A 24804-nucleotide genomic window follows, 5' to 3' on the forward strand; every position below is an offset into this window, starting at 1 on the left:
CTCTTTGGGTGTCCCAATTCTCCTGTGAATTTAGCTGTCCTTTGAGAGTGAAGACTAGATTAAGCTGGGACTAAGGGCTTGAGCAGCAGTGGCATGTGTTGTGAGGCTTTTAGGGATCATGTCTTTTTCATATCATTTGCTCATGCGTTGGCAGCTCCAAAAAACACAAGCTTTGTCCCAGGTAAGTACCATTGCTTGCTAAAAGTAGAGGATGAGAATCTAGAGAAAGGTTAAAAAACCTCTTCAGAGTCCCTGACCCCTCCAGTTAACTGTGGTGCCAGCAGCCTTGCAATGAAATTCAAGCTCTGCTGTAGTGCTGTGCTCAGGATTAACTGTGATTCCTGATGAGTGGGACACTTCATATAAGTCTGGTGTATTTATTGCGAGGCTTTGTCGTTCATAGCTCCAAAGCAATTATCTGGTATTTACAGCCTGCTCATAGCTGTGTGCAGTACTCGAGGTAGTTGTCACACAGCTCCGTGCTGGAGCCAGCCACTGAGAGCTGAAATTTGCTTTTACTCTTTTCTGTAGCCATGGCCTCTGGCAAAGGAAACCTTTGCAGCTGGTGGGGACTTCTGAGCAGCTTTTTTACATCTTTTGAACTTGGCCTTTCTTTTTAAACAAGAGTTGGAGTGAGATTTTTAACTGCTGGTCCCCAGTTATGTATTACTTTTGGCCTGCTCCTGCTGCCTGTGGGTTCTGGGTCATTGCTGGGGATATGAACATGAGCAGAAAAGGCTGGAGAGCTGGTGACAGAGAGATGAGAGCTGGTTGAGTGTGCTGTCTGGGTGATTGCTGGGTTCCTTTCTGATGGTCACAAGCCCTGAGCTCTGGGTTTGTCCTTGCTGTGCTTTGGTGGTGATTTTCCAGAGGGCAGAACCCTGAGACAGCCTGGCTGCAGCTCCCAGCACAGCTCCCAGTGCCTGCAGGTCACCCTGGCTATTGCACAAGGCTGTTTATGCAAAGGTGACACCTGGGACTGTTTCCATCTCCAGGCTGGCACTGTGCTTGCTTGAAATTCAAATCATCCTTGGTTTGGCAGGTGAGCATGGAATAGGCTGAGCAAAAGTGCTGCCAGGGGATCATGGCCTGGCACACGCGACACCTCTGACCGCCCAGTGACCTTGAAACCAAGCTGCTGCCAGGGCAGGGTGGCAGTGGGGTGGCAGTGGGGTGGCAGTGGGACTGGAGGCAGGTGGGAACACAGGGAAACAGCAGGGGAAGCTCTGACAAGAGCAGGAGCTGGCAGCAAGCGAGGGCCTTGCTTTACTCGTGGCTTAGCAAATGTGCAAGATCCCACCCCCTGCCAATCTGCACTTCCACCCTGTTCAGAGAGCTACCTGTGTTTTCTAATTCCCACTTGTAGCACAGTTTAGAAGGGTCAAAACTGAAACTGACACTGTTTTCTTCTGTCCCCTAAATTACATCAACTTTATCCAGAAAGGCACAAGCTTGCTTGCCATTTTGCATAGAAACTTGGATGATCTAGGAGACTGGAGTCATGACAAAGTTACTGCTGGGAAATTAAAGCAGGAAAATTCAGTGCTTGCTGCTTTGGTTCTTAATCCCTGCCAAAAGGTGCAATATCCATTTGGTTCTACATCAGTGCATCAGCACACAGAGATCCCCAGACAGGAGGAAGCCTGGGCTGGCCCAGAAGGAGATTTGCAAAGTAAACAGGTCAGGAGGCAGCCTCCAGGCAGCATGGAGTGGACTAAGCTAAGGGTGAGGTGCTGCTGCATCCCTCTTGACAGCATAATGAAGGAAACTTAGAAACAATTGTCTTGCATCACCATCCTGCTGTGGGCAGGCACAGGAGGGAGAGCTGTAGCACTGGCCCAGGACAGCCAGCACAGAGCAGGACTGGGAAGTCAACAGCCCAGGCTGAAAGGATGGTGCTCTGGAAGTTACCTCCCACTCCATTCCCATCAGGAGCAGCGTTTTACCCTAAAGCACAAGTGTGCTTACTTGAGAGGGTTCAGCTGGTGCCTTTGTGTTACAGAGTATAGAACGTGGCCACCAAACCCAGCACAAAATCTCATTCCCCAGCACCACACTGGAAATGCAGAGGCACCTGCTCTGCAGGGATGAAGAGGTGGGGAGCATTCCCAAAGACAGCAAAGACACACACAGGTTTGCAATGATGAGCTGGTGCTTCAGGTTAATGAAATACAGAAAGGGTGATATGTCTCACCTCGTCAGAAGACTTGCCTCTCCCAGCCTGGCCCTGCAGGCGTGGCTGTGGTCCTGTGAGCATCTCAGGAGTGCAGGCTCAGCACAGAGCCCAGCTGGAAGCTGTCCTAGCCCAGCTGGCTCAGGGATGCTGCAGCAATTGAGCTCACCCTGATCAGCTGTGGGCACTTGGGGTGACACCACCTCCAGGCAGGATGTGATGCTGAGGGGAGGATGCAGCCCTGCCTGGTTTAAAATACACATCCTTGGCCACAAAGCCTCGTTAGGCTCCTCAACTAATGCAACATATTCTGCAGTTCGTGGGTTGTCATGCTATCATTGCACATGTTAATTTAAATTGGCTTCCAATTAACTGTTTAGTTGATTAGAAGTAGATACTGCAGGTGAAGGAGATTCCAGCGCCCAGAAGTCCCCCAGCACTAAGTATGTGCAACCCACTCATTTCCATTTACAAATGTAGTAACAAATAGTCAATAGAGGACAAGTAGTCTTTTTTAAAATGTTTTTTAAAAAGCAGGGTGTTGATGTAGGAGCCAAAGCTTGTAGCTAGACTGAGAAGGGGACAAGGAGCCAAAAGTGGAAAGCTTGGAAGGAGAGATGGGTGCTTGCACTTGGGAAGCTCTTTTATTGAGACTCATTGCCTTTACATCAGTCATTTACAAGTACCAATAGAGGATGCAAAATGAACAGACAGACACCAACCTATCTGCAAAATAGGTTTATTTTAAAATTTGAACCAAATAGAATTTGCATTTATTGCATGGATCACATGCAGGTGAATGCTATAAAAATACCTGTGCAGCATCTCTATATAATTTATAAAATCTTCATAGCATAAAATAGCTGTGAATCAGAACAGAAATTTTACACATAAAGCTGCATGAATGTCCCTGTCAAACTGTGCGTGTCTTGGGGGTAATTCCAATCCCAGTTTAAACACTCAGCTTGCTGCCACATTTTCCCCAATTTTGTGGTGTGGCCCCTCTACAGGGCTCCAGTCATGCACTGCACCTGTGTGTCATGCAGCACTCTTAACACAAGGGGTTTAAAGGTGTTTTAAACCCGATGGCAGCATTTCTGTGGTATATGGGAGGGAGAGAGGCTGAGGATGGAGCCCCATGGCTGTGGTAGGGATGGAGTCCACAGCCAGTGCTCCCCCAGGGGCAGATATGAGTGGGCATGTGCCCTGCTGAAAGGCTCACTGGAGCTGTTTGCATGCACATATAAAGCCCACACAACCTGAAAAAAATACAGTTTATTCACAGCCTGAACAAATCTACAAGTGGTTAAAATTTCTGCCTGTATTTTTTCTGGAGATTGACAACCTGGGTTTAAAGTGGCGCAGATCTTCCACATGCACACCTTGCACTCCTCAGACAGAACTCCCAGCTATGGTTTTGGAATTGATTATGTTTACCCAAGCAGTCAATGGATGGCAAAGCTCCTCCTTCACATTCTTCAGGTCCATTTTTCTTGCAGCCAGGAAGACAAGTGGACATGGTTAGAAAGCTGGCTCTCACTGTACATTCTGCCAGGCAAGGCACACAGGCCATGCTTAAAGCTCTGCAGCAATAGCACAGTACATTTTTCTAGCCAAGCAGACCACATTCACTGCTGTATTTCTCAACAGCTCATCGGTCCATCAGCTGATATATATTGTTTTAAATAAGCAGCCTGAGTTATAGGGATGACCTTCCTATGGACACACCTCCCCTGCTATTCTACAGGTGTACACACAGTGCTGCAGGATGCATGGAAGACCAACTGTGATGCTGTGCAGCTGCAGAAAATGATGGCATCTTATTGCCACGCGCTGTAGTCACCAGAGTCACTGCTCAGCTCCTTCCACAACGCTTAGTTCATGGATGCTACTTGTCACCCCTGCACAACAGGAAGGACTTTTTCCTTTCCCTTAGCCAGGGGAACTAAATTGGAGTTAAACAGTTTGAACTCAAGCCTCCATGCTGTGGTAATAACTCTGCTCAGTTGTTTGTAGGCAAAGGATCTTTTAGTGGAGGTTTTCTTATTAATAGCCAAGGTAAATTTGTTGCAAGTTGCATTAAAGGTTTTGTGTTAGATTTTCCTTCTCTTTTACATATTGGTAGGGTTTTTTTTGTTTTTTTTTTTTTTTTAACTGTAATAAGTAAAACCATCCACACAGAACTGGCCTGGTCTGGCAGTGCGATCAGAAAACACTGTGAGCTCTGCCCAATGATGGAACTTTGCTCTTGGCTGGTCACCTCTTCCCCAGTGTTTAACGTGAGCCCTACCTTGGCTTGCTCTACTGCTCCAGGAGCAGCCCTCAGCTGGGCAGGCAGAGGCACAGCCCTGCTCCCCAGCAACCCCAACCCAGCAGCAAACAGCCCTTGCTGCTGCTCTGGCAGGCGTTTTGTCCTTGTGCTTGTCATCTTTAGCTGTCTGGGCCAAGGGTCTCTAGTTATGGGACACAGTGCGGTCAGTGATCCCTAATCCAGAGTTATCTGTGCACAGCCATTCCCATGACTCCTCCAGGTCAGACATTTCAGGGTTTGTGTGGCAAGAGCAGGGAGTGGTGGGGCTACAGGGGTGACTTCTTGAAGAAGGTGCCAGAAGCTTCCCCTGTGTCCAACAGAACCAATGCCAGCTGCCTCCCAGAGAGATCCACTGCTGGCCAAGGCTGAGCCCATCAGTGACTGCAGCAGCACCTCTGGGACAACAGAGTTAAGAAGGGCAAAAAGCTTGCACAACTGCAGGGAGAGAGAGGAGTGAAGATATGGAAGAGAAACAACCCTGCAGAGACCACGATCACAGAAGGAAGAGAAGGAATAAGAGGTGCTCTGGGTGACAGAGCAGAGACCATGCCCTGCAGCCCATGGTGCAGCCTGTGGAAAAGCAGCTGTGCCCCTGCAGCCCTTGGAGGTCCATGGGGGGCAGAGATCCACCTGCCATCAGTGGAGGAGCCCACAGTGGGGCAGGGTGATGCCCTAAGAAGGGGGTGATGCCAATGGCAAGTCTACACTGGAACTGGCTCCTGGCAGGACTTGTGACCCCTCAGGGGACCCATTCTGGACAAAGAATTGTAGCTCATGTGAAACACTCACACTGGAGAAGTCTTTGGAGAGCTCTTTTGTGGGAGGGACCCCATGCTGGAGCAGGGGAGAAGTGTGAGGAGTCCTACCCCTGAGGAGGATGGAGCAGCAGAAATGATGTGTGATGAAGTGACTGCAACCTCCATTCCCCATCCCCCTGTGATGGTGGGTGGGAGGAGGTAGAGAATTCAGGAGTGAAGTTGAGCCTAGAAAGAAGGGAGGGATATGTGGGAGGTGGTTGTAATGTTTGTTTTTATTTCTCATTATCCTACTCTGATTAGTGTGGTAATAAATTAAACTGATTTCCCTAAGTCGAGTCTGTTTTGCCTGTGACAGTAAAACTGCTGAGTGATCTCTCCCTGCCCTTGTCTGGAGCCATGATCCTCTCATTATATTTTCTCTCCCTGGAGAGAGGGGAGTGACAGAGCAGCTTTGGTGAGTGTCTGGCATCCAGGCAGAGCCAAACCCACCACAGCAGTGCAGAAAGGCACAAAACACTTTTTGGTCGAGTCACCAGCCTGGAATGAGTTCTCTCCAAAGCGGTGGTGCTGCAAATGGCTCAGTGAGGAGGAGCTGTGCTCACAGCAGTCCCAGCAGCTCGTGCAGCAGTGGCACAATCACGGTGGCCGTGAAGCCAACGGAGGAGTATGTCACAAACTTGTAGGGCACCTCCACTTCCAGGCGTCTCCGAGCCTCCAGGTCACGGAGGGGGAAGTGGTACCGATAGCCCAGCGCGCCAAGGACCACGCTCTTCATGACCCAGCGTGTCAGCAGGACAACACAGATCCCTACAAAGAACCTGGCTAGCACAAACACCATTGCACTGATGAGCACAGCAAATCCAGGCTGGAAGCTTTCACTGGTGTAGGCTGGAGCAGCGTACTGGTTGTTTAACCAAAATCCCACAGTTGCTCCGGCTGCTGCTCCTAGGATAGTAGTGGTGTCTCCCCTGGTGGGGCTGTAATAGTCTAGTTTGGGGTAGTTGTAACATAAGACAAGAGGCACAACTATGGAGAACAGTGGGCACAAGGGGCTGGTTAGCAGCAAGTGATCTATCGTGTCCCAGGCAGGATACAAGAGCACGAGCAGCACAGCCGAAATCAGTGCTCCGCCGATCACATCCTGCAAAGAAATCACGTTTAAAAGGCTCTGTGAGACCTGGAAGGTAAACCAGGGATTTGGGTGATGATAAAAGAGCAGTATAGGCCTTGGTGGGGCCCAGCAGTGGAGGAACACCCTGAATTCAGTGATGGCATCACCCACGTGCAGGGACAACCCGAAGCCTGTGTTAAACAAAACGTGACAGTCCATGAACCCAACCTTAGCCTTATGCATACATCTGTGGACATTCCTCCTCACCTGCTCTCAGGTTTTGAGGGCGTTCTCCACCTACGACCTCGGAAAAGGCACATGCACAGCTCCACCTCAGGGACAACACTGCTGCAAGCTGCCTCCACACAAACCCTTTCCTTCCCGTCACCCTGCAAGTAATTTCATCACATCAGTGTGATTATCTCTTGCTTGCTTTGCATGAAGGGGAAGATGCTGTCCTTTGTCAGAGACAGGCTCCCATATAGGCACACAAGCTCCAGGGATGGAAAGGGCAGAGCTGTGGGAGGTGGTGCATGTGCCATGGTTTCTGCCAGCAGTGGGAGGCAGGCACCTCCGGGCAGGAATACAGCAAGAAGAAATTTGTTGCCCAAGTCTCTGAAATCCAGCTTTCGGTACAGTGCCCGAAGCAAGAACATAGTTAAACCCTAATTTATTAACAGAGGCAAATAAGGCGTTTTGGGAAGCTGATTGTTGTCAACCACAAAGCTGAGAAAGGAGACAGGAGGTAAGCCCTAACAAAAACCACCTGTATGAGGGCAGCCAGGTAAAAAGTAATAAAACAAATTTCCCTGTGCTGCTCTCCCAGCGTCACACAGGCAGCAGTGTTAGCACAGCCACAAAATGCACTGCAAAAGCTGAAGTTGTCACAGACAGAAATGTCCTCTTCCAAGCCTCCTCTTTTCCACAAGTCATGACAGCTGACTATTACCATGCTTGGTCACAGTCTAAAAATTATTTATGTGAACTTCACTTTGAGTTAGGCAGGAATGAGGGGACTTTTTCACAACAGAAATATTTAATTACATGCTGGTAAATGCATTACTCCTGTATGGCTGAGCTTCAGCTGTTTACAACTTCCATTAGATTCATAGCACATTTGGTTTTAAACAACTCCTACAGCCATTTTGCATATTCTTAATGCAAATTTCCTTTTATTCCTTTATCCAAAATATGAGGCTAGCCTTGGAAATACAGAAACTTGTGCACAGATGTCTAGTATGTAAAATACCATTAGGTGTCCATATTTCACAGTAATTCATGTTTTGATATTGGTTCTTAGATTATCCCTTTACACACAAAGCATGTTGTGGCCCAACACTAAGCAACTGCCTCAGCACAAAAGAGCTGGGGGCTGCTGCCAGCACTGATGCTCAGAAATCCCATCCCCACTCTGTACCTCCATTTCCCACCCAGCTGTTTGTCCACCTCATATTAGAAGAAAAAGTCCTTGATGCCCCTCTGTGGGTGACCAAGGAGCAAAACTCACTGTTCACATGTTTTTCTGTTTCAATTAGAGAAATGTAACCAAACATTAACATCCCTTCACAGAAGCTTTGCTCAGATTTACCCAGCTGACTCTAGCAGTTGCATTTACAATACAGTCCCTATTTACAAACCTGATTAAAGTTTTCTGAATGTTATTATCCTCCCATTCAGCCCCAGTACTGTCACATGGCTCCTGCAGGTTTCAAGCAGGACGCAGACAATCAGCTCTGCCCCTGAGCAGTGGCATTGTACCCTTGATTTCCAAACTGGGTGCACAAGGCAACCCATCTGGCTGCAGGGGGAGAACATATTTTAATATGCACCACTAAAAAGTAAAATAAAATACATGCATTATTTTAAAGTAGCACTTATTTCATCCTTACCTTATATTTTTTAAGCATATTTTGTATGTGCTCTATAATGTATGTATCAGTACTGTAGTACATATCTATGATGAACAAAGAAATAGAAATACAGGGAGTGCATGTTCAGAATTTTTTTACTGAACAAAGCTTGGAGGCCAGTGGTTTATTCTGTTTTTCCCCCTATCCAGCAATGTATGGGCTTGTCATTTTGGAAACTCCTCACTGGAAGGAGAGCTCAGGACATGCCCAGCCATGGCTGTCTGTGGTGACTCCCCTGCAGTCCTGCTGTGCATGGGCAAGTTTGATTTTTTGGACACCCAGAGGAGGTGGGAGAGCTCCAGCCCAACACTTACATTTAGCAGGCCAGAATTAATTTCCCTCCTTGTCTGTTAAATTAGGGAGAAGATGGGAAGAGGAGGGATGGCTCCAATATCTGTGAGAAAAGCTGTTTTTGTGGACTCTCCCTGCTGTGCCCCCCGGAGCAGGACCTGAGTTTTTCCCGGGGGTGGAGCTGCTGTTAGCACTCCCAGGAAGCACATTCTTGCCCGTCTGCCTGTGTAAACAGATTAGCCTCTCGCCAAGCCCGCAATTATAAAGGAATTTTTAAATAAGGGCAGGCACGGATTTTGCTCAAGGTGCAATACTACCGGCAAAACTGAAAACCTCCTGTTGCCCTGCTGGGATGCTCCTGCTCCCTCATCAGACAAGTTCTCCCCAGGCTCCATCTACCTCCCCTAAAACCCTCCCACTGCCATGCAGCTCAGCCCTGCTCCTGCACAGTGCCAAACACCTGCCCTGCTTCCTAGTATTGCCAATTCAAGTAAAAAATAGCCCTTTTCCTATTCTGTCTTTATTACAGGAGTTCCCTTATGTTTTCATTTAGTGTGAGACGCTACTCACTCTCCTAAACAGAAATACCTTTCTTGGTTTCCACTCCTAAGGGTTACTTTGCTTTAAGATGGAAAATTCTAAAATACAGTTCTCTGGGGGGAAAGGCAAACAACAGCTACCACCAGTCATGTCAACTCCAATTGCTTTTTGTTTCTCAAAAATAACCCCTAAAGACTTACAGATTCACTGGTTCAAAATGTGTCCAAATTTTTACTTTACCCTCTCCAGGTAACTCCAGACCCCCTCTTTACCAGCTGCTCAGACTCTATCATTTAAGACCTAAATGAAAGGACCCTGCTTTTCCCCTGTTTTTCCACACATATGGGACCATTCTGGTCGAGGTGGTGGAGATGAGTGGTTGTGACTAAATTACCTGTCAGCAGTGGGAGTGCACTGCTCCCACCCCATTCCCTGGCTGGGTGATGCTCTCCTGGTAACAGCCCAGGCCACAGGTGTTTGTTCCCTTTCCCTGAGCATAGCATGAATTCTGACACAGCTCTAAGGTTGCTGATAGCTCCCATAGCAGCTGACTGCCTCCCCAGAAGGTCTTTAATGGTAATATCTCTTCTACCGACACAACTGTGCTTTCTGATACCATTCCTCGTTCAAAAGCAAGGCCAGCAGTGCTGAAATGCAGACAGATGTTTAGAGAAGAGACTACAGAAGATGAACTCTGCACAATGCAACCCTCCTTGTCACTCCTCCTCTAATTCCTCAAACAGCAAAAATTCAGTTACACAGTCCATGGATATTTGTTACCCATTCCCTGGCTTTACTAAAATGCTATTACCACTTAATACATAATTATATCCCTTCTGTTAAGGCCTCAGTTAAAAATCCAGAGGCTCTTTCAGCTGATGGCTTGGCTGGGCACTGCTGTGCTTCAGCCCTGCAGCATCAGGACAGGAGCCATCCCACAAAGTGTCAGAAACAGCTCTGAACTGCACTTCTTCCCCAGAGAACCATCCCTGCTGTGGTCATTGGGCCTTTCCCCAGCTCTATCCCCATCATGGCACACAGGATGAAGACCCCAGCCAAGTTCATTTGCCCTTTGGAAAGGCAGCATTGCTCACACTTCAGCTAGGAAGCTTTTTTTACTTTTAATTTTAAAGCCCGTTTCTATCATGTCAAAAGCACAAAGGACTTTTTCTTCTTTACCCTAAAATCCATCTAAATTTAGAGGGGTCTTTCATTATGATGGGCCAGCAAGAGAAGTATGCAAAGAATTTTTACTGACTGACTTAAGGTCAGTAGCCAAGAAAGGGTGTCTCCAACTTGGATGTAAGATACTGTTTTGATCCACTGGGCCTGAAAGGGAAGGTCAAGCCATATTTTATAGCTAACCTTAATCTCATGAGGGCTCCCTTTCTGACAGTCATCAAATCTCATTACAAACGTAATTATTATTTAGTAAAAAAGATTCAATTATTTACGCATATGCAACCAGCAGCTCATATCAAACTCCTGTGGGGAAATAGGAGTTTTTATCCATGCTTGGGAAGCTGGACCACCCCTCTGACCACTATATAAAAGAGATCAATAAAGTTTTTTCTTGTCAGGAAAGAACCAGCTGCTGTGTTATCACAGGCACACTGAAATATGTTCCTAAAGCAGTGTCTAAACCACTATGCCCGGCAAATCTGTCATATAAAGTCACAGATATTTTATAATTATTTTCAGACAAAATATTTGTGCATCTCAGTCCCTTATGAACTAATGTCCTTCCAGCTGAAAACCAGAAACTTGTCTCAATATTTTGCAGTGCCTTGTCCCTCTCTGGTGACAGACCTGCTGCTGCCCAGGCCCTCCAGGGCAGCTCACTTGCCACGCTTTACCCTCGTGAGTCACCAACCTGCAATACCTCCTGACACTCCCAGGCCAAACCACCCCAGTGTTTCTCGCTGAAAACAGTGATACTATTGCACAAAAGGCTTAGCTAAGGAGCAGCCTCAGTTGCCCAAGTGCATTCCTGGCAATTAACATTTCGAAATGGAGAGCTCCAATTGAGATGCCACCCTGACCTCACCCGGCTCCTCTGCCCACGCACAGCGCAGCCTCCCCAGGGCTGTAAATCACTGCCCTGCGGACCCAAATAGCAACAGCCCCAGGGTTTCCTCACAGCTCCTTGGAATGTACAGCCTGAAATGCAGTGGTACAACTCGTGTGCTCCTGTGGTGGCACCGCCAAGGCAGGTCACGCATCACCTGGAGAGTGGGAGATGGGAGTTGCTGTAGGAAAGCAGAGCTGGAGGCACAGCTTACCAGGACTGTGTGCATCCCTGTGTAGAGCCTGCTCAGACACACCAACGTCGAAAACACAAATGCTGCCACCAGGCCGAGCTCGAATGGATACTGCAAAAACGAAATAAAAAATTAAATACACCCATTGCAGCTGGAATGACATAAGGATCTCATGCTAGGAAGAGGCTCATGAGCTGTACTTTCCCCAAGAAATTAATGTGAGCTGAGACAAACCCTCACCTCAGTCAATGTGCAATCCTGCTAGAAGGTCATTTCATTACCTGCTTTTGGAAGATCTGGTCTCAGTGTGGGAAAGTCTGGGAAATAGATGTTGTTTGCAGAATCGTTCACTATAATAGTTAAAAACCTTAAGGAAAAAGGCTCAGCATGCTGTAGCAGCCTCAGCTCAGCCAAGGGGATTGTGACAGCTGCAGAGTCTGAGCAGAAGTGTGATCAATAGTCCTCGAGCAGTGGGCTGAGTGGGGAGAATCAATGTCTGGGCTGAAACCACAATCCAGCTATTAGAGCAGTCAGGACCGCTCTTCCCTGCGACACTTAAAGGTTTAATCGTCTTCTTATGAAGCTGTTTTTGCTTAATTCCCTCTCTGAGCTGCCTACAAACATGGAAAGAAGCATTTAAATAAATCAACATTTAAAAAGAAAATAAAACCCACATTTGGTAAAGAATAAGCTTAACACATTAGCCCTTAATCCACTCATTCAAATCCTGAAACTGAGTGGGCTGCTGGGCTCCTTTCAGTCCATAAGGGAGGTTTTTCTGTAAAAAATAAACCAACTCAAAATATAAATAAACGAAATTAATTCATCCAATTTGACACAAAGTCTCCATCTTCTGCCAGAGACTGCTGACTGACCAGGGTGGCCACAGGTCAGCACAAAAATGCTTCTGTGGAAATTCTAAGCATAACAACTCTCTTTTGACCCTTTCCCCCACCATACTCTAGCCCTCTGAATAGAGAGCTCAGACCCAGCTGCAGATGTCACTACCAGTTCATAAAACACTGTTTTCCCTCATTTCTCTAAGCCTTTGGAGCATTTACACCCACTTGACTCCTCCCTCAGCAGGCAGCCTGGGAGCTAGTCCAGATCAGTAATTGATGATTAGGGCATCTTGAGACAATAGCAGCATAATGTACTGGGAGATTTTTCCGTCTCACTAGAGGCAATTAAATCATTTAATTATTTGACAGCAGCTTTATTGTTTCATGGCCGTTTCCAAGAAGCACAAGACAGCCTGTGAAGAGCTACGTGTCCCACTGGTCATTTGGGAATTGAGGAGGAGAAGGTGATGCTGACCAGGTCTTGGCAGCTCTGACACATGGGGTGGATCTGGCCTTCCAGGGCTGACAAATATTCCCTCTTATGGCTCCCTGTCCCCATCCCACTGTCAAGCTGCTCTGACCAGTTTCCACACAGGGAGCAGGAGCCCTCCTGGTTACATGGGTTTATCCCTTGAAAGGGATGAGAAACCTTCTTAAATACAATGCAGCCAGGAAGTTATTATTGCTAGAGTACAGGAAACGCATGTTTGGATTCATAAAATGGAACAAAAATAATCGTCATGGAGAAATTACTTTCCAGCAAATAAACTTCTTAGAAAGATGACAAGGAAAAATGAAAATACTTCTCTGAGTAGGCTACAGCTCCAGTGTGGTGAAATTGCTGTTACTTCTCTGAACATGCTGAAAATTGTGAAATTTGCTGGCAAACAGGCTTTCCAATCATGTTGCATGCTCTTAGTCTAACACAGGTTTGAGCCAGGGGATTTCCAAGGGTGCTTTTCCTTTCCTACAGAAACCAGGGGACACAGAGCTCCTTCGGTTTCCCTGGGAGGCAGCATGTCCTGACTTGGTGGGCAAGGGGTGAGCACAAAATGCTGGCACCAGGCACCTTCCCTCCACAGTCACCCCACACGGAAAAACACAGTGAACTCACCAAACCACAGCAGGGCAGTGCAGCCTGCCAACAGCTCTGAGAGGAGCTCATGCAAAACAAAGGACATTCCCACTAAATTTCTGTTTGTGTCTATTATTGGCCAGCTACAGGTAAGCACAGGGAGGAATCCACATTTGTGAAAATAAATACAGAGCCCCTCTGGAAGTGGCAATAGCTTTGGATTTGCAAGCTTTATGCAGCATGCTAGAAGCAGACACATACTTTTCTATTTTTAATATATTTTCTTTTTCTTCTTTAGTTTAGTTTTTGTACTCCCTACCTTGTACTGGTTCGTGGTTGCAATGAAAAAGGAGAAGGAGATGGCTGTAGCTGCCATGGCGTGGGTGGATGGCATCCCATACTCTGCATTTGTCCTCATCTCCAGCTTCACAACAGGTGGTGACAGGGGCCGAGGCCACTTCAGGATGTCCTTGGAGACCTGGCCTATGTACATCACTATCTGGGGACAGGAAAGGCCACAGGACTGTCAGTCAGCACAGGCAAGCCCCATGCAGCCCACCCAAGAACCACCTGTATTTCTGTGCTTTTGCCTGCAAAATCCCCCCCTCTGAGCACAGAATTTATCCCCTGAATTATTAAAGGGGTTTCCATTAGCTCGGTCAGCGAAGGAAGCAGCGGTTTTGCTGCACTGTGTGGTAACCTGAGCAGAAGCAGGACCAAAGAGGGTTGGCTGATGAGATTCAGCAATACAGGACAGTGTGAGACAGACAGCTGGCTCCCACCCCATGCCAAAGAAGTTTGAGTTTCCTCCCTATCCCTCACAACCCCTCTCCTGCAAAGAAAGCAGCTGTGAGAGGCATTTTCCCACCCCCACCTTGGAATGAGTGCCTTGCCCAGCCGTGTCCCTGCCAGCCATGTGCAGCTCCAGCTCCCCCATTGCCAGCAGCTCCCACTCCACCCACTGCACCAGGTGCTGCAGAGCCCTGCTGGGATGCACCACCCGTGTGGTTATTAAATGACAGCCTCGGCATCCTGGCAGAGGGAGAACTGGACAAGCAACATGAGCTACAAGTTCTCCTGCCTAACTCACAGTAAAAGGCTTTTTGTCCCTGCCTGTGACACCAGAGATTTACACGAGGGCTGCATTGATTAGCTCCTGAGCACAGCAACATGGTACTTTTGGGGAAAATGCTGCATTCTCAGGTCAGGAAGGGAAGCAGAGGCAAGAGGCAATGCTATCCAGTATCCCTGAGAGGTGCAGCCCATCCAGCCGTGCCCAGGGCATCCTTAGCACCCTCTTCCCAAAGGCTGCAGGCTCTCAGCATCCACAGTGAGGACAGCTGAGAAAAGTTAGCCAGGCTGTCCCTGTAGGATGTATTTACTTTCTGTTGTAACCCTCCTCCCTTTAGATAATGGAGCCAGACATAGACGGAGGAGGCTCTTTAAAACAAAGCAAAGCAAACCTTTTTCCTTTTTTTTTAATATAAAAATCGGGTTAACTGGTGTCTACCAGGAAAGCTCAGTTGCTGTGTGAGACAGCTCACTCTTCTGCTTCTCATGCTTCCACCAGCAAAAGAGGGGGCTTAAAATAACATCCTTCCCATGCTGCTGGTGTTAGCCATATGCTGGAACAGCAACACAATCACCCACTGCCACGTTTGTCACCAGCCACACTGCACCCCTCTCTCTCCCACCAGCCACTTGAAAAATGGCTTCACGGTAAAAGAAAGATGGCAGGATTCAGGATTCACAAGTCAGGACAGGAAAAAGCCAGTCACATGCATTCATCCTTCTCTCTACAGCAAAGCACATGCCAGAGAGTGCTAGACTTGCAGTCACTACCAGAGCCTGGAAAAGTGAGTGGTGGTGCCTTTGCAGCCTTTTTCCCTCATGGTGTGAATCACATTGTTGCCTTGTTATCAGCAGCAGGTGTGACACACCTGGCTGCTCCCATGGCCACACAGGGGAGATGGGGAATACCCTGGCCCAGACTGTTCACAGTAAACAAAGGCTCAAGGAACAAACATATTTTTAAAACCTCCTGAGTGTGCTTATTTAGTTAATGCCATCAGTTTCCAAATGGATGCAGGCACATGTTTGGTAGTTAATTAAATTCCAGGGTTGAAAGAAAAATTACTCTCTCGGGCAGAACATAAAACATTGAGGCTGCCATTTGTGATACCATCTGAGAGGCAAGGTAGGATGAGCCAGTTTATCGGCAGTCCTCCATAATAACGACTTCCACTTGTGGAAGTATTATTAGTGCCACAACGTAAGAGCATTGCAGAAAAGGAAATGAGTCATCTCAAAAATGAAGGCTATGCTAGGACTCCTCTGATGGTGAAAAACAGCCTGCTGGAGGTGGGATGGGTAAGTGAAAATACCAGGCATCCTCACAACACCCTGCCCTTCCTGGCATGCCAGATTAAATTCTGACCCTTCTACTTTTTAAAAACACATTGTATAGACAGTAAGGAGAGGTGAGACAACCTCCATAAAACATGAAATGGAGTCCAGAACATGCTCAGATGAAGCACCAGACCTTTGCCTTTAGCTTATCTGGGTACCGTGCATGCGACTTTACACACAAAGTCCTGGATTTTTTAGCAGAAGCAGCAGTTGTGGATGAGGTAAAACACCCTCCAGCAGCTGAACTGGCAGGCTTCCCCAGAGGAGAATGGTGGCAGGGGGACACTGCTAAAGGCCACCCTGCACAGGGGGTGCTCTGCATCACCTGCACCGCACGGGCTGCTTGCAGGGGCTGCAGGGGCACTGCCCAGGCTCTGTGTGGGCTGTAGGAGCTGCCCCTTTTCTCATGCACATCCATGCTTTCCCAATGCAATGAAAAGGACTCTGGAATCTTGAAATCCTACAGGACAAATCCTTGCAACATATGTAAGCAGAAATAATAGAAAAAAAACCACAACAAAACAAACAAAACCAAAACAAAAAAAACCACAACAAAAAGAACCCCAAAAATCCACCACCAAAACACTTGGGTAAGCACTTCTTTCTCTTTCCCTGCTCAAAAGAATTTTTTAATACCATAAGCAACTTAAAATCAAGACCTTCCTCAAACTCTGGTACCTACCACTACAGCTGGGCTGGCATGTGCTGAGGGCAATAGCAATCCTTTAGGGTAATCCAGGACTCCAGGTGAAGGAAAGGCAAGGCTTTATTGCCACTTTGGTCAACAGCATTAGATTTTACTACACAAAGGCAATTGGCAGTTGCTATAGCAGCAAGACAGCCTCTGTAGTCTTTTTCTGAGTGCTTCTTCTTAATTTGCTCTGAGTCATATATATGGTCTATCTCCAAAAATACTTCCTCACCTGAGTGTTTGCATCAGGATAAACAAGACAATTCTAGCTCTGTGTTTTAACAGGTCCTGCTTCGGTGAACAATCATAGAACCAAATTTGAGGCATTAGCATCCACACAGCTGTGGGTACCAATTCATTACTTCCAACATGCAGGAATTCCCTCTGGGGCAAGGAGCTGCTCCCCTGCCTCTGAGCATCTGAGTGCCATGAAGTGACCTGTTCCCCTGACATTTGCATACCTCTGGTGTGTAAGCAACCAGCTAAGAGGAGGTTTTTCTCACCTGCAGGTGTTGTCTGGCATTTGCAATGGTTTTCCATCACTCCTGTCAAGCAGCACTCCCGTGACAGGAAGCAGGAGCTCTGGAAGCAGCTTTACCACACAGAGCACACACACACAGAGCAGACAGACACAGCCAAGCCAGTTGCCTATGCAGAGGCACAGCAGCACTGCCACAGGTGCAATTTCCCCTGTGGAACTTTTCTGTGGCAGCTGCTGAGTCCCTGAGGCTGGCAGGACTGACAAACAGGCTCAGTGCTGCAGGTGTGCTGTGTGTGGACATCCTCCATCCCCCTCCCCTGCCACAGCCTCTGCACAGGGAGGGACACACCTGACCCTCCCACAGGCACGTGAAGGTCAGGAGGAGCAAATCTTTTTGTATTATGTATTATTTCAGCTAACAAATGAGAACCAGAACTTTCCAACTTCTGGTTTTACAGGTCTCCTTATCTTCGTTATTGATCTATTAAAAGGACAAGATGAAATTCTAGAGAAGACACACTGTCAAATAGCACTGGCAATTTCTTCCCTGAGACTCATAGTGTGGCAGCCTGACTTTGAATCTGCTGGTTTATCTCCAAAATAGAAACTCTGTAACCTGGCTCTAGAAACCCTGGTCTGCAGTAGTATATGCCATCTTCCCAGAAAGGAAATCTACAGTTTAAAAATGATGTTACTTTGGGTTTTCTTTCACAAGCACTGTGCACTGATAGGAATGACCAAGCATATCAGAGAGAAAAAAGATGCACTATTAATAAACCAGCATTTGCAGATTAGTCAAGCAGAAGCAGAGACTGCATGTGGTTGCCGAGGCAGGCGTGACTTTGATTTACCATACAGAAATTAAGCCAAGCACCCAGCCTGCACTGTTCTATTCTCAGCATCCCCAGCCTGAGTGACCAGATAAACACTGCAGCAGATCCCAGCTGTGGCTATGTCCCTCGAGCATCCCTTGGTTCAGAGTGAGAGAGGAACAGGGCAAGGAAGAGCATGTTCTTGTGGAGATACTCTTCCTACCCCCACGTCAGTGCCAGGAACAAAGGCTTGGCTTCAGGAAAGCTCACCATGAAAGTCACTGAGCAGCCTGTTGGCCCCTTGCCCTGGCAGTGGCCCAGGTGGAGGAAGCCCTGCAGAGCAGAGGAGCCCCAGGCACCCCAGCCTGGGAGTCCTAAGCCACCCTCAGACTGTGTCCTGCTCCCCATCCCCTCCTGAAGCACCCACGTGCAGAGATGCCAAGGCTGGGATCCTCCTCGAGGCACACACTGCTTGTGGGAGAGGGTAGCTGGCTGTGAGAGCTCCAGGAGCTGCCATTTCCAGCATGGTTATTGTTTTCCAGAAAATACATCCCTCTTGTGCAGGCTGCACAGGAACTTTTCACCAAGGGTTTACCAAGGGTTTGGCCAGGTTCAGTGGGACATTCCAGGTCACATTCAGCTAGTGGGAAGATCAGACCCTTGGGTTGTCCCAGCCAGGATGGGAGCAGCAAAGCCAGCAGCAGATCTTCAGCCCACCTCATGCAGCACAGCATTCATATCACAGCAAAGAGCAGCAGGAGGCAGGGAGACAGCATGGGCAGCTTCCTAAGAAGGTTTATTTATATATATAAGATATATAAATATTATATATATAAAAAATGTATAATATATATATATTATATATATATTATATATATTATATATATATATGGAGGACTTTTCTCAATTCAGGCTTCAGAAACAAAACCAGAACAAGATTAGTGGAATCCCCCAGAATGACAACCAGCCAACACCCACATTCACTCTGTCTTAAAAAGAAGCCTTTAGACAAAAACTATAAGGTAGTAGACTATCTTATAGTGGGCTTAAAGAAGAAAATTGGGGAACTCCTGGAAGGAGGAAAAAGTACTGCCACACTGACCTGGTTTGTCACCTAACACCTAAAACTGGCAAATTGTTACACCTGGAAGTTCTAGTGAAATACAAAAGGTTTCCAGCTTAAACTTCACCTCAAATGATTCACAGCTCGTCTCAAGTTATGAAAGTCTCACTGGCACTTTTTCTTCAAGGGTGGAGTACAGCTACCAGCTCTTGCAAAATTCCCTTTCAATCAACACTTTATCAACTTGCATACACCATTTATTTTTGCATTCTGGCATGTAGTTACTTATGTGCCTGAATAGAGTTTTACATGTTCTTGTGCAGTGCAACATTTGGTGCTTTAAAGAGCTTGGCTTTCAAGTGACTCTGGTTATCAGCAGTTCCAGGCTTGCTTCAGTGACATGTTGCAAAAGCACTAAAACTGACAAACACAAGAATTGTTAAAACCAAAGTTTGGTTCCAAGTGTGTTTTCAATCACTGCACAGTAATATCAGTGGCATCACAATTGCAGGTAGACTCCTGCTGGTTAGGAAACTCCTGGTTATCCTGAGAGGGAGTTCAGAGCTCATCATTGCTGAGTAACTAAGTGCTGACAGTCTTTAGGAAACTTCCTCTGAAGAGCAAACTGGGAAGCTAAATTGCCATAGATTCAGACCCAGAATTTTCTCAGACTTGCTGAAAATGTCCCCACCCAGGGCTGCTCAGGGAGCCCTGAGGGGCACACACAGCCTGGCATCACCAGACACCCAAACTCTGCCTTCCTTCAGAGGTGCCACCTACCCCTGAGTCAGCAGCTTATCACTGTCACATGCCAGCAGCTTCCACACCTGCCCCAACAAAGTCCATGCTGGCCAGCTCTTATTTACATTGCACAAATTAAAGTTTTATAGGCTAGAAAGAGGTGTGGCCTGAAAAAAACTCAGAAAAAGAAATTTCTAGGCATGCTGAATAGCAAACTGAAAACAGTGTTTTTTTCCCAGGTCTCTACTGTTGAAATTCCACACCAAAATAAAGCCTTCAAACCTGAAGCAGTGCAGAAAGTTAAAAACCAACAAACAAAACCAAAGTGATCCTTCACTTCTTGAGCAGAGATGTGCAGTAAATTTAAAGCACATTTGAGGAGTGTGTGAAGCTATTTTTCATCTCTGCACTTCCTGGCTGAAGTTGCAAGAGTCACAGGCCTAAAAAAGCCTTGCCTGTGCAGGTTCAAGAGTGTTTACTTCAAATTGCTGGAAAAGAGAAGCAAAGACAGCAGGGTACCTTCAGCACTGACTCAGCACCTTGCTCACAGGTTTCTTGCAGTAAAATCTTCCATCTGTCCACAAAGGTAAAGGTAAAGCCTGCATATATTCTGAGAATCCTCAGAGGCAAAGCACCATGGAAGCACAACATGCTGCTTTCAGCTTCCAAAGCATCTGGATGTAACAACAGTCAGCATTTCCCAGAGTCATCCACCTGAACAGAAAAGCACAAGCAGCTGGCTTTGGGGACCCAAGGCTGGAGAAGTCATTCCAGGGTTCCAAGTCCACTGCTCTGCTGCTGCTGAAATAAACTCTTTATAATTTTTCTTACTGCCCTTCACCCTTCTAGAGCTATTTCACAACCTTTGGCTTTGACTTAAGTTATTTATGACTGCCTTATGCATGTTTCTTCTTGTGACTGTACTTTTATTTTAAGAAGATCCTTCCTTCCCATGGTTTTTGCAGCTAGCTCCGTTCTCTCTCCAACTTCATTTTGCTAGGGATTTATCTAAGCTTTTGGTCTCTGCTCAGAAAATAGTCTGTTCTTTAGTCATCCCTGGCCCTGCTCCAGTTTGAAATTATCTTTCTCAAATGGGGGTGACTGGCTCCGCATAAACTATTACAGATAAGATGGCAGGAAGGCTTTGTAAACAGCATTAATGCTGCTTTAATTTTTAAGGGAAGAAACTCCCCTGATTCACCCTGGGACACTGACATTGTCATTTCCAACTGGCAGCAGAAACTCACAGGTTTAAGTGGGAAACAACAGAAAAAGTACCGCTTTCAGCACCACTTTGTTTCTCCAGAGCTCACAGGTAAGGCGACTTCTCTTGGCCAGTGGTGTCACCCTGTCTGTCACCATCATCCCTTCCAGCCATGTCCCCAAGGTATCCATGCACTTTGCACCAGGCTCTTGAAAAAGTCATTGCTGCTCCACTTCTCGAAGAGCTTCACTGACAACCTCTCCTCATCCTGAGCAAACCCTTTAAAGGGGAATTACTACTGTTTTTCCCCTAGCACTCTCCTTCTGATACCAATCCTTTCCCCAGCTGGATGAGACCCTTCTGCAGAAGGTGCCTGAGTGCTGCACTTGCCCCTTCATGCTCTTCCCAGCCTTCCACCCTCAGCTGTTGCCAGACACTATCAGGAATCCTGGATTTTTACTTGTATCTAACACAGCTCTTCTTAGCCCCACATCATCACCATCCATTCAGGAGCATTTCTTCAAAGCTCCATCACCAAAACCCTCCCAGCTAGTTAAAAGCACAGCTTTGTCCCACTGGCACCTTGGCATTTCCCATGCAGCTAAGCCAAATGTCACATCCATGACCAAGGCATCTTGGACAGGGCTTGGAGCAACCTGGTCTAGTTCAAGGTGTCCTTGCCCACAGCAGGGGGGATGGAAGTAGATGATTTTTAAGGTTCCTTCCAACCCAAGCCATTCTGTGATTGTATGACAGTGTAAGATAGACCAACACCACTTACAGCACCATGAAACTCAGCAGGAAAGTGAGTTTCCTGCTGAGCAAAACCCCAGCTGAGCAAGCCACAGCATCAACACATGGCCTGCACAGACATTTTTAGCCACTTCACAATCACATATAATTAACATGTTTTAAAAACACAAATTGCCACAAGCCCATGTATTCAAAACAACTTCTCCTTTTCAGTGTAAAGAGCAACTCCTCATCTCACTAAGTGAAAAATAATATTAATTATCATAACATCACAAGCTTGAATACTCTAAATCAGACTAGATCTGGCCAAAAATCAGACAAACTCCTTGTGAGGAAAGGCAAGGCAAGTCTGCAGAAATGCATGTAAAGAACTCCAAAGGCTCATTTTTTTGAGCAATATGAAAACCCAGAATGCAGTGACTACCAATTTTCATCTTCTGTGGCACATTTCCAGAAGCTGTAGGTGTACTCCTGGCCAAAACCCAGCTCTAGTTATACTGTGTCCACCTACCTCTAAAATTTCATCTGCAATTTATTTTTCATGTTCTCTTTATAAAATGTGTTGACTAAGGTTACTGGCACAGAGCAACTGATACCTTCTGTCCAACACCAGGTGCATTTGAAGTGTATGACCCAATTCAATTTGGTTTTATTATTTCTTATCATATTATTTGGTCAAAAGACAGAATACTATTAACCAGAATTGACTAGATCACAGAGAAGCTTCATTGCAAAGAAACAAAATTGGATATCATATCCAAGTTTTTACCAAGCTTTGGTTTCTTAAGATTGATAGCTGAACCCCCAGGGTCTGCCACCTGGCAGAGGAGCTCCCTCCATCCCTTCTTTTTTCTAAAATGGTTTTATTTGGGTAGAAAAATCTTAGCAATGCCAAGATGAGCAATGGCAGTGACAAAACAGCCAGTCTTGGCCTGATTATCTCCTAGTTTTATAGTGCCACAATGGAAATACATTATTCTGGATAACCCAAACCACATTTGTGAAGGCTGAAGCAAGGCTGAAGTCAGTGAATTTGTGAATGCTCTCATATTAATAAAAATCAATGCTTTTTAGTCTTTAGTCTTCAACAGACAATCTGATATTTCCCCTTCAAGTGACTGCAGAAGCACCCTGCTTATTCCACTGCAGCCTGCACATCCCCTATCAGGTTTATAGTAATTTCAGCCAAGCCAGAAATACATGAAATTACACAGAAGAAATGAGAATAAGAGAAATTTCCTAAAGTGGTGGGAAATGTTCCCTAAAATACTATGATACATTGGGAAGGAAGTGTTTTCCTAGCTATTCTGTGCAAACCATATCAAAAGCAGCTCAATCAGTGATTGTGCTGAAAAAAAGTCAGTCCAAGATGTGGCACAGATGAAAAAACCCTGAGTCAGCTGATGCCTCTCTCCTCCTCTCAGCATTGCAATGTTCTGCTCCCTGAACACACGAGTTACACACAAATAGTGTTGGTGCTTCTTCTGTTTGAAGGGATTTTGTTTGTTTGAAGGGTTGTTCTTATTCTTAGATATTGATCTGCTATGCACAGAGAATTAAAGGTTAAATTAATCATAGAAATACTTACAGACCAAACAATTATCATTCTTCTAGACACAGAGTGATCTATATTCCAGTAGGTAAATGGAAGGAAAGTGATATAAAAAATCTCTTCACCCAAAGCAGCTGAAAACTTGAACAAGTAGTAGTAGAAGTAGTTCTTCACAATATACTTCTGTGTGCAACCCTGGAAATGAAAGAATGTTATAGTTTTAGTGAATTAGGAAAATCTAACAAACACTTGAAATATTTTAACTGCTACGGTTCCCAGGAGACATGCAGCCCTCCAGAGCTGGGAAGACACACAACAGCACACATTGCTCAGGCCATGACTTTGGCCACTTGCTGAATATGTCTAGAAAACGTTTGCTGCTCTCTGGGACTAGGATAGCACTAAGAAGCCTCACACCCTGGCAGCAGGAGCAACAGGAGAGTGAATGATATTTTGTAGGAACACCTGTACACTTCAGAAAAGAAGGAGATAGGTAAATAGGTAGATGGAAGAAGAGGAATTTTGATTTGGGGGAGGAGCAAAGGAGCCAATCAAATCTCACTCCATATTCCCCAAAAAATTAAAAATATGAAAGTTGGCTATGTAAATATGAGAAGAAAGAACTTCCTAAAGATGAGAACTGAGAAAGGACCACAACATGGACACACTAAGTTAAGATACAGCTTTGGCATAAGCTTGTAAACCTCTCCAAACAGGAATATGGTTGTGCTTGGAGCTGGCTTTGTAACTAGTTTACCAAAGAGAAACTCTCATCCTACATGCTAGTGAGAAAACATAAAAATTGCCTAAGGAGTCTAGACATGCACTTGTGACTCATTGCAAAAGCCATTAGAAGTTCCAGTCTGTTCATCTGCTTTTAATGCAGAGATGAGGCAAACTGCATGGAGATGACAAAAGCAAGATGGGAAGAAGTTGCATCCATTCAACTCTCGTAAAAAACCCCACAACTTACTGAAATTGATTTTTGCATCAATAAACAGAAAAGATGAGTCAACACTTCTGAAACACTGGGGTCAGAGGAGTGCTCCCCCATCTATCAGTCACAGAAGAGGTCACAGATGAGTTACTGGCATTCCTCTAGGATGACAGCTCTCTGCTGTGGCTGGCTGCATGACAGAGCAATCACTCTGAGTGTCTCAAGCCTCATCTGCCACTTAGAAAACACCCCAAGTGCAATTAGCAACTCCAATGCTTCCCTCTGAGATCCTGAAACTGTATTTGGTGACACTTAACACGGCCCCACAGAAAGCCCTCTTCTGGCACCACTAACTCCTCAATTAAGCATCAATCTCCAGGGCTCTGGGAATTATATGCTTGTGTGCTTTAGCTCAGAGATGATCCCCAAGGTAATGCTTTAATACTTGCAGCCTCGTGGGATGAGGGATAAAACTTCCTAATTCCAGTAACTGTTTTGTGGGGAAAAGTATAATTTATCAGGTTCAAAAATAAATGTGCAGTTGAAAAAGTATTTCCAGGCTGAAGGCAGGTCCTAGTCCTTCCATGTGATTTTTAAAATCTTTTTCTTTCTTCCATTCCTTTTCTATCAGAAATCACACACACACATACACACCCCTACCTTGTTTGGTTGGGTTTTTAACACCTTTTTTTTAGCTCTACAGCAGCAGTTGTGCACAGCCAGTGTGTGGCAGGGGACAAACAGAGCCTACCTGTGACATGATGCTAACAGACACATCAGGCACTCAGGATGCCAGAGAATTGCTCCACTTGATGTTTGGCAGTACATGGCAATACAGAGATGTTTGCACTTGTGATCCTAAAGCACTGTAAGTACAGCAAGGCTCCTC

General features: G+C 46.2%; 1 protein-coding gene across 1 annotated transcript in view; it reads right to left on the bottom strand.

Moving 5' to 3' along the window:
- Nucleotides 1–2896: 2896 nt before the first annotated feature.
- Nucleotides 2897–24804, bottom strand: part of SGPP2 (sphingosine-1-phosphate phosphatase 2) — a 36283-nt gene continuing 14375 nt past the window's right edge. The window contains exons 2-5 of the mRNA XM_085069662.1: nucleotides 23015–23173; nucleotides 13592–13771; nucleotides 11377–11466; nucleotides 2897–6383 (exon numbers count right to left, since the gene is read on the bottom strand). Of these exons, the coding sequence (XP_084925788.1) occupies nucleotides 5841–6383; nucleotides 11377–11466; nucleotides 13592–13771; nucleotides 23015–23173 (972 nt within the window). The 3' untranslated portion in view covers nucleotides 2897–5840. The remainder of the gene's footprint in view (nucleotides 6384–11376; nucleotides 11467–13591; nucleotides 13772–23014; nucleotides 23174–24804) is intronic.

This window comes from Lichenostomus cassidix, chromosome 9 (genome assembly GCF_008360975.1).
Source record: "Lichenostomus cassidix isolate B80296 chromosome 9, HeHo_3.0, whole genome shotgun sequence".
In the NCBI taxonomy this organism is placed as follows: domain Eukaryota; kingdom Metazoa; phylum Chordata; class Aves; order Passeriformes; family Meliphagidae; genus Lichenostomus; species Lichenostomus cassidix.